The sequence below is a fragment of the Canis lupus genome, chromosome 7, assembly GCF_048164855.1.
Source record: "Canis lupus baileyi chromosome 7, mCanLup2.hap1, whole genome shotgun sequence".
Classification (NCBI taxonomy): Eukaryota; Metazoa; Chordata; class Mammalia; order Carnivora; family Canidae; genus Canis; species Canis lupus.
This window is the reverse complement of record NC_132844.1, coordinates 68549008-68558855: the sequence shown is the minus strand read 5'-3', so window position 1 is coordinate 68558855 and position 9848 is coordinate 68549008. Positions and strand designations below refer to the sequence as shown.

At 43.4% G+C, this 9848-nt stretch overlaps 1 protein-coding gene across 5 annotated transcripts in view; it reads left to right on the top strand.

Annotated features, from left to right (window-relative positions):
* Positions 1-2059: 2059 nt before the first annotated feature.
* Positions 2060-9848, top strand: part of BLTP3A (bridge-like lipid transfer protein family member 3A) — a 60183-nt gene continuing 52394 nt past the window's right edge. For 2 of the 5 annotated variants that reach the window (XM_072833364.1, XM_072833362.1), the window contains exon 1: positions 2060-2217. In XM_072833364.1, the coding sequence (XP_072689465.1) occupies positions 2174-2217 (44 nt within the window). In that variant the 5' untranslated portion in view covers positions 2060-2173. Of the gene's footprint in view, positions 2218-2420; positions 2541-5394; positions 5537-9848 lie in introns of those variants that run through there. The other 3 variants (XM_072833366.1, XM_072833365.1, XM_072833363.1) reach the window with 2 other exon arrangements.

The window sequence follows — 9848 nt, the reverse complement described above, 5'->3', positions numbered from 1 at the left end:
GTGCTTTTTCCCTTAAGATTGAGAACACAGAGTATATCTACTGTCACTGTAACAGCATTCCAACTGGTCTTAAGGGTTAACTTCCTTCCAGTTCATGCACCCCTTGCTTGCTGACTGAAGTCCCTTGGTCTGTAGTAGACCTAACATAATCTTGAGATTTGCAGACCACTGGCCTTGAGTGAAGGATGCAACTTTCCCAGAAGATAAAGTCTGACTAAATTTGAAAACAATTGCCACTGATGGGAGTAAATATGTTCAGGGTCATGTCAACAAAGGACTAACCTTTGGCTGGGCACTTGTTTCTTCTGCACATAGCCCTCCTCCCTTTACCCATGACTTCTCCTTTTAAAACCTCCAGTTTCCCCTCGGTGGAGAGCCTCGGTCTTTGAGATGTTAGTCCACCATCTTTCCAGGGGGCCAGCTTCCTGAATAAAGCAACCTTTCCTTTCCCACCATGACTTGTCTTCTGAGTATTGATTTTCAAGTGGTGAGCAGCCGAACCTGAGTTCAGAACCGGTTCTCAGTTTATCACCAGTTCTGCTACACAAAGTGCCAGGAATTGTGGCCTGCTTAATAGATGAAGAAAAGGAAATAAAAAGCATTCATATCAGAAAGGAAGAAATGTTCTGTATACTGAGTGTATTAATGTCAATGTTCTGGTTGTGATATACTAAAAGTTCTCAACATGTTGCCCTTTGGGGAAACTGAGTAAAGGACACAAGGTTCTCTTTGTATTATTTCTTACAACTAAGAGTTAATATACAATCATCTCAAAATAAAGTGTTTTAAGTTTAAAAAATGTACGGATTGGGCCCAAATTCCTCTTATTTTTGTATGCTTTGCAGTCTTAGTATTGCAGGGAAAGATAAACACATTCAAACTATAGGTTAGAGTATACTCTAACTAATTCTCCTGACTCTGTCTCTGCCTCTGTGTCTCTCATTAAATAAATTGTTTAAAAAAGCAATTTGGGGATAACTTGTAGGGAAAATTGAACTTTCCATAAGATACACATAGGAATGCACGAAGTTTGTAGATTGTTTAAAAAATTTAACATTTATATAGTTGACCATGCTTGAACTGCCTCTGGAATCAGGTAACATTGTATTATGTGCATATATTACCTAGTCACAAAAATGAATAGGTGGCCAGATTTCCGATAAGCATATCTCAGTATTTTACTCAGGTTTTTGTCATAAGATTCAAGTCCAGAAAGCTGCCACCTTTTCACCTTTTGACAGGTTTTACAGGTGTCCCCAGCATACGGATTACACTTGAAAGTGTATGAACGACATAGAATGGACGTAACTCTGGATCCAGAGGAAGAATCCTTGAGTCCTCACCCTGAGTTTCACTAAGTAGTTGTGGCCTTGGGCAGAGTTTTTCAACTATTTTTCCTAGGTTCAGTTCCTTATGTATTGAGTAAACATTTGCCTATTGGTTCGCCTGGCGGAGGCTAAGAGGGGCAGAGAGAAGATGGTGAGGTGCTCCCTCCCCAGCTCTTTCGCACAGAGCAGCAGACCGAGGTGGTTGTAAGGGCCGGGGAGGTTCTTGAGACCACTTGTCACTCCTCAGCCCGATTCCCGGAGTAGAGTTAGTTGGTGCTCAGCAAGCAATGATGAACGTGCGAAGGAAATGAATGAGAAATGGACGGGGCACTGCGCAATTGTCTAGAGAATTCCTGCAAAAAATTACAAACATGCAGCCTTTCCCGTACGCTTCAAAGCACCTGCCGGAACCTGACACACTTCAGAGGGGAAGACTTTCTGGTCTCGGTGGGTGGAGAGAGAGGCGGACCGCGCACGCAGCGCAGGGAGCCAGCCCGGAGCCGCCCCCGCCCTCCGCCCGCCCCGCCCCGCCCCGCCCCCACCCTCCGCCCGCCCCGCCCCTCGCCGCGTGCGCGCGCCCTTGTCGCCGCGCGCGCCTCGGGCCGCTGCGAGCCGGGCGGACTGCGCGCCATCTCCGCGTCGCTCCGGGCTGGCGGCCGCGGCGCCGCGCGGGGGTTGGGCTCGCGGCGGAGCTCCCGGCGCCGGGGCAGGGGCGGGGGGGCACCATGGCGGCGGCGGCGGCGGCGCCATCTGGTCCCCGCGCCGCGGCGAGGTGACGGGCCGCCCCTTCCCGACTGAGGAGGCCACGGCTGCCGGCCTGCCCTCCACGCGGCCGCGGCTCCGGCATGGCCGGGATCATTAAGAAGCAGATCCTGAAGCACCTGTCCCGGTGAGAGCGCCAGCGCCGGCCCCCCGCCGTCCCGGGCCCCGTCCTCACCCTCGCCGCCCCGCCCCCCCCCGTCCGCCCTCCTGCCGGCCCGAGCCGGGACTCGAGCTGGACCGCCCCCCGCCCCCCGCTCCCCGCCCCCCGCCGCCGGCCGCCGCGCCGCTCTGCCCCTCTTCGCCCCGGCCCTGCGGTGCTGGGCGCCTCTGCCCTTGCGGGGCGGGGGTGCCGGGCTTTCCCTCCACTCCCGCAGCCTCCCGACGCCTCCCGCGCTGGGTCACCCCCTCCTCGCCGCGCGCCTCCTAGACGCCCAGACGGGCCCCGGGGAGGTGAGGTCTCCCCCGGCTGCGCGCCCCCTCGTTTCCTCTCCGCGTCGCCGGCCCCTCTGCCCGCCTCTTTGCCCGCCCCACCACCCCCTCCGCTGCTTCCTCTCCTTCCTGGTACCAGCTCCGCACCAGACTCTTCATGCTCCGGCCCCTTCTAAATAACCCATTTTCTGCTCGGATTTCCAACTCCAGCACTGGTGCTCTGCCTCCGAGGAGCTCCAGCTCCTCCACTTCTTGGTTTGGCCGACCCTGTTGCTTCACCCCTGAAGTGGATACGATCCTTACACCCAGGGCCGTTCCCTGATCTCTTTTCTCTCTCCTTTGCTTCTCTTCTCGTTACACAGACTAAATGGAGAAAGGTCATGAGAGTTGGGCATAAAGTTTCAACAACCTTCCCTTTAAGATGTGGAGGATTTTTGACAGCCTGTGAAAAGAATTAACCAAGTCCACTTCTCTGCAGCCATTTATTAAGCTGTGTTATGTCTCTCAGTAGTTTTGTCGGTCAAAACCGTTTTCAGGTGTGCCTGGGTGACTGCTGACTCCTGTGCGATTTTGCAGGTTGTCAGAACCGGTGTCCACAAAAATTGGAAGCAAGCCTTCCATTTCGTTTCCACTCTTTATTCCAGGCAGGTGTTGGAGATGCCTTAATACTTTTAGCCAGCCTTGTATCTCAAGGGGAGGGTGATTCTAGCCTTGTCCACGCTGCTTTCCCTGAGGTAGGAATAGGGGATTGGAGCCAGTCAACAGGGGACACAGGGGCCTTGCACTAATCTGCCTTCCTGGTGTTCTCATTGCCTCCGTGAGTGATATGTGAGACACTTTTGCTGCCACTGCATCCCTTTTTTGGCTGACACTCTGGCTTATTTACTGTTGCTTTGATTTTAGACTTTAATTAGTAATTAGATTCAGATACACCTGTTGGTTAATCACCATCCTATAAAAGTAAAAGCGAATTGGAGGCTGGAGCCAGAAGGTGCCTTCAGACCCTTTACTCTGATTGACTATCTAATAAATTCTTTCTTAGGTAGCATTCATCTGGGTGTTCCATGAATTTGGTTGTAGAAAGATTTAAAAGTAGGACTAGTGATTGTGAAATTGTATAGAAAATTTAAAGGAAAACTGTTCATTTGAATAGAGTCAGAGCATTTTAGGATTTAGAGATGATCTAAGCTAACATAGCGTTGTGTTTTAGAGTCCAGACTCTTTCTGGTTTACTTTCTTCAATTGTAAAATGAGGATAATAATAATCTAACTCACAGGGTTATTATTTTTTTAAAGATTTTTTATTTATTTATTTGAGAAAGATAGAACATGAGTAGGGGGAGGGCTAGAGAGAGAGGGAGAAGCAGACTTCCTGCTGAACAGGGAGCCCAGCTCAGGCTCGATCCCAGGACCCCAGGATCATGACCTGAGTAGAAGGCAAGCACTTACTTAACCCACTGAGCCACCCAGGTGCCCCTCAAAGTGTTATTTTGAGGGTTACATGAATAAATATATGTAAAGACTTAGCACAGTGCCTAGCACATAGAAAGTGCCCAATAAAACAGGAGCTATAGTTATTTTTGGGGCTACCACTTGTTTGACAGTTTGATATAAGCCATAGACTTCTCCAGAAAAATCCACATATGCAAATAGGTAGTTTTTTATGTAAATTCTGGGGGAGAGTTTTGAACTTCAACATTACATGCCTGAATCCTGCAAGGCATCCTGGAACTAGGTGAAGAACCCCCGACTAGTTCCACTCCCTCATTTTATGTCTGAAGAAACTAAAGCCTAAAAAGGATAAACAACTTGCCCAAGTTGCAATGGAAGGTAAGGTAGTGAAAAAGAACCTAGCTTTTTTTTTTTTCTTTCTTTCTTTTTGTTTTAAAGATTTTATTATTTTTAAGTAATCTCTATACCCAATCCAGGGTTCGAAATCATAGACCTGAGATCGAATTGCTCTTTCCACCGACTAAGCCAGGCACCCCTAGAACGTAGGTTTCTAATTCTGGTATGTTTTCCCCTTTAGTGCACATGTATTCTCTGCATTCGCTATGAGTATAGAGTTTTTAAGGGAAAATTTTAATATGATTTCTTTGGGAGAAATTTCTGGTTTCCTCAGTGTTGTGTGGTTGACTGAGGAGGAAGAGGAAGAGAAGGTTATTTTGGGCTGCAGCATCAGGGCTCCGGGAAAAGGTGGTAGGACATGGACCTGGAAGATGGACGGTCAAACTCTTTGGGCCTTTCTATTTGTTTATCCTGGAAAAATGGCCTAATCATGTATGACATTTGTATCTCTGTATGGTCTCTATGATACCTACAGAGGCTGGCCCACCTGGGGCGGAATTATAGCTTCCTTGGCTTGCCAAATCTCATGGGGAAAGAGAAGAGAAGGTATATGGAGTTACTATGTTAAATAAACATTTGTAGGTGTTTAATAATTACTTGATGATGATAGTGCCACTTGACCTGGAGGAGAGTGTTTTAACAGCAGGAAGGATATCCCAGTGACTCTCGTGTTTAATTTTGGTCATGAAGTTTCGGACATTACTAATGTTTTGTTGGAATGCATCTTCGTTAGTAGTATTCTGGTAAACAAGATTGGAGGGAGGTGGTCTTCAAGATATTTTCTTTAAGTTCCTGCACTAGGCCCAGGCCCTGATCTGGGCACCGGGGATTCAGCAGGGAAGAAATATAAACATCTTTTAAGGGCTTTAACCTATCGTTTGGATGACTACTGTGTAGTACAAGTAGCTGCAATGCACAGTATTCTTTTAAATAGACCCAGGAAGAGACCTTTGCTTAGAAACCAAAGTAATCATTTAAAAAATAGCCAAAATTGATTTTTCACTAAGTTGGATTATTCTTGTTTTAGCTTACCTTAACTAATGACCTTTCGTAAGAAGAAATGTGATTGATTGTCAAGTAAGTCAAGGGACTAAGGCTCATGGGAAGAGCGTGGACTCTGGAGCCAGAGAAGCCTGATTCACCCTCCAGCTCTGCCACTTAATGAACAGGTCAGCCTTTCTGAGCCTTAGTTTTCTTATCCATGAAAGATGAGAATAAGGAAGAATGTTACGTAGCTAGCAAAGTTTTTTGAGAATTAGGGATAAAGTATTTATTATAATACTTTATAGCATATAAGTAGCATGTAAGTAGGGTTTAATAAAGAGTAGCTATTATAACATGACTAGAGAAGTTAGGGACACTGCCATGGTGTTATTGACAGTAACCTACCTGACTGGCTTTTTTAGAAACCTACCAGAAGTCTTGATTATTTAAATAGCAGCAGGAAATGTGACTCTAAGTGACAGAAACACAGCTGATAGACATGATAGATATTTTAAAGACATAAGTATTTGGTGAAATCCAGAAGCATACAATATTTCAGAGTCCTCTTGGAGGATAAGAGAGCCTGCTGTGAGCTCAGCCCTCTTAGTTCCTGATCAGTGCCTCCCTTCATTATTATTTTTCATCCTGAAGAGATCTTCATGGCCAGCTGCCAGTGAACAGAGGGGAGCTACAGGCTCAGAGAGGCTGACTGCTAGCCCCGGGTCTGTGTAGGGAAAGATTTGCAGGAGTAGTCTCAACTTCTAGGTCATGCCTCTTTGTACTAGACTTTATTTATTATCACCTTCATTTCCTAAATAATTATTTTGTTCATTTCCTAGTGATGGTCAAATCATATATGTTTTTGTTTCCCTTCTGCATTTTTTTGTGTTGCTTCAGAATAAAGCTTTTTTTTTCTTAGCAAATAATAATAACCAACTGCAAATAAGCACTTTACATGTCTTATGATGATGTAACTCTCAGACTAATCTTATGAGGTAGTTACTAGTCCTACTTTATAGTTGAAGAAATGAAGCACAGAGAGGTTAAGCAACTTGCCCCAAATCATAACTATTAAGTGGTGGAACTGAGATTCATATATAAACACTTCAATTCTCTTTATGACTCTGCTGCTGTTTGCTTCTCATCTACTGAATATACTCTTGCCACCAGCATCCATGTGAAGAAACGATATTGCCAGCAGCTATGAAGCCTTCTTGTGTCTTCTTCTGTCATTATCTTTACTGAGGGATGACCACTGTCCTGAGTTCTAACAACACATATTAGTTTTGTCTGTTTTTGTACTTCATATAAGTGGAATCATATCGTATGTATGCTTCTATGTCTGGCTTCTTTAGCCCAACATTATTTTTGTGAGATCAATCCCTATTGTTGAATTAAGTTGTAGATCCTGCGTTTTTATTGCTGTATGGCATTCTATTATGTGAATATACCTCAATTTATTTATATAATGTACTACTGATGGACATTTGGTTAGTTTCCCAGTTTAGGGCTCTCATGAATAGTGCTGCTAGGAACATTCTAGTATATATTCTTTGATGAACAAGTATACACGTATCTGTTGGGAATATACATAGGAGTGGAATTTCTGGATTATAGGATATGTATATGTTACATTTTAATAGATACTATTTTTTTTTAAAGATTTTATTTTTATTTATTCATGATAGTCACAGAGAGAGAGAGAGAGGCAGAGACACAGGCAGAGGGAGAAGCAGGCTCCATGCACCGGGAGCCTGACGTGGGACTCGATCCCGGGTCCCCAGGATCGCGCCCTGGGCCAAAGGCAGGCGCCAAACCGCTGTGCCACCCAGGGATCCCTAATAGATACTATTAAACAGTTTTCCAAAGTGGCTATACTAATTTGCTCTTCCACTGAAAGTGTTTGAGAGTTCTGCTTACTCTTCATCCTTGCCAACACTTGGTATTTTTCATCTGTTTCATTTTAGCCATTCTGGTGGATGTGTTTTGAAAATTTATTTACTTCAGCAGTAAACCAGATGGCCACTTTGTTTTTGCCTCTGTTTAGTTTTAAAATTCTGATTTATTTGTAAATTTTAGTCACAAGCAAATGTCGGAACACTGAAAACAAGATCTTTTTGGAGCAATGTTCAAATTAAGCAGGTTCAATAAAAATAATTAGGGTAATTTATAACTACAAACCCATAACATTTTTTTTTTTTTTTTTGAGATTTACTTATTCATTTCAGAGAGGAAAGAGAGAGCATTCACGGGGTGGGGAGAAGAGCAGAGGGAGAGAAAACTCAAGCAGACTCCATGCTGAGTGCAGAGCCTGATCTGGGGCTTGATTTCACAACCCATGAGATCACTACCTATGACATCACCACCTGAACCAAAACCAAAAGTTGGGCATTTAACCAACTGCGCCACACAGGCACCCCTAGCCCATAACATTTCTTACTTGGAATGGATCTGAGGCTTAGTTCCCTGTCAAAATAGCTGTCATGTACATTAAGAAAAAGGGGGTGCTATTCTTCAGGCATTTGGGTTTTTGTTAAATATTTGGTCTGCAGACTATCCTGGATATGAAATAGTTACACTCAGTTCTGTAAGCTGGGCACCCCATTTGCATAAATTTTTTTTATCTTTACTAAAGAAACTAAAGAAACTAAAATTTGAATTTCATAGCTTTTGTATTACAATCTTTACACCTTTCTAGGGTCTATTGTAAGATGTTGTCTCACATCTTAAAAGGTAGCATTTAAAAGCAATACAGATTCAAAGCAGTGCTTGTATATGTATCTGACACACAACAGCTTAATGTGTGGTGCACAAAGAATGAAATTACCTGCTTTGAAAAATTGATTGAGAGGCACATCAATGTAGCAGAAAAAACTAGGACTTCATGAAGAACATTTTCCAGTATTTATGGGAGCCCCATACTCCAGTAGAGTCAATCAGTATCTATAGTAAAGGGGAAAACTTAGGTGTAAAGTAATACACATTAGAATTTAGGTAAAAGATAGGTTGTTTGTACCTTTTTGCCATAGAACATTGATGGTGAGAAGTCAGTATGTTTAAGTCTCTTACTTATGGATGTAGTATGTTCTCAGATTCTAAACTTGGTATTTGGAGTGTGTATTCCAGTAGAAATAGTGTATTAAATGTTGACTAGGTTTCAAGTTAGTCCGCAAAACCCATAATGGGTTAACTATAATATCAGCTCAGTAGATGGAGTTCTGGGTCTTGGTTGTTAGGGAAACATTTGAAGGAAGGGTGGAGGTGAAGGAGAGGAAGAAAAACGTTTTTTCTCTCCCATTTCTTGGAGTAAGATCTTTTAGATTATTGAGATCATTTTATCTCAGCAAGGAGTTTTTATGCTTGTGATTAAGGGGTGTGACCAGCATTTAGTCAGCAGGCTTGAGATGCTGATATCCAGTTTGCTGAATAATCTCACACAAAGAAGCATTGTCCTTTGTCATTTTTGAATTTTGAATATTTGTTTGATGTATAGGTGAATTACCCGTTTATGTAAACCTAGAATCTAATTCTGTTGTAATAAACACACAATATTGTAAGCTTTAAACTATAGTGAATGTTCTAGACAGCAGCTACCATGAGGGAAAATTGTTTTGAACTTTACCAAATGTTTGTCATTATTTTAGAAAATATTGTTACTCTGGGCAGCACCGCTCGTGGAATTGAATCTGTTAGGGTTGAGAAACACCAATTTACACTAAATTTTGCAACACTTGAAGTTTGCTCTTGATATACTCTCTCTTCCCTTGATGTCTCTTTCCTACCTCTTAAAGCCCTCCTCATGGACCCCATCACCCCAATTCTTCCCTTAGCCCTCCTCACTTTTACACCAAAATTCCCAGTTCTTTAGGTTATATGATTTCAGCTAAGTCAGCAGGGGATATGGAGATAGTATTTTTGGAGCAGGAATGCTACTCTAATTAGACCAATTCTAATTCAGAATATGTCCCACAGGGTCAGCTTTCTTAAGTTACAGTTACTTTCATAGCTTTTAAATCCACAGATGCTCTGGAAGTTCCCAGTTTGCTTTTAGTTTTCCAAAAATGGTTTCTAATTGGAACCATTCTATTTGGGATGGAGCAGGGGGCTGGGCAGCCATTTGTGGCATGTATGAGCCCTTTGAAAGTTGGAGAATTCCAATATATAGAAAATCCAGATAAGAGTTGGCTAATTTCATTCAAGCTGAGTGTTTCCAGCCCTCTGGTTTAGTGCTTTCTCAGGCAGACCTGAAAACATGTATTTCCCTTTTCTAAGAGAAATCTGTTTTTATTTTCTATTTCTCTTTATTTACTTCTTTCTTTCTCTCTCTTTGAAGTCTATGAAAGAAGGGTCTGCAGTTCAGGAATACATTTCATTTGAGAATTATGTCTTACTAGATTGATGGGAAGTTACAGGCATGGATGGCAGTGTATTATGAGATACCCTTTTCCTGAACCTCAGCAGAGTCCTCGTTGTCTCCCTTCCTTTCAGGTGGAGTTG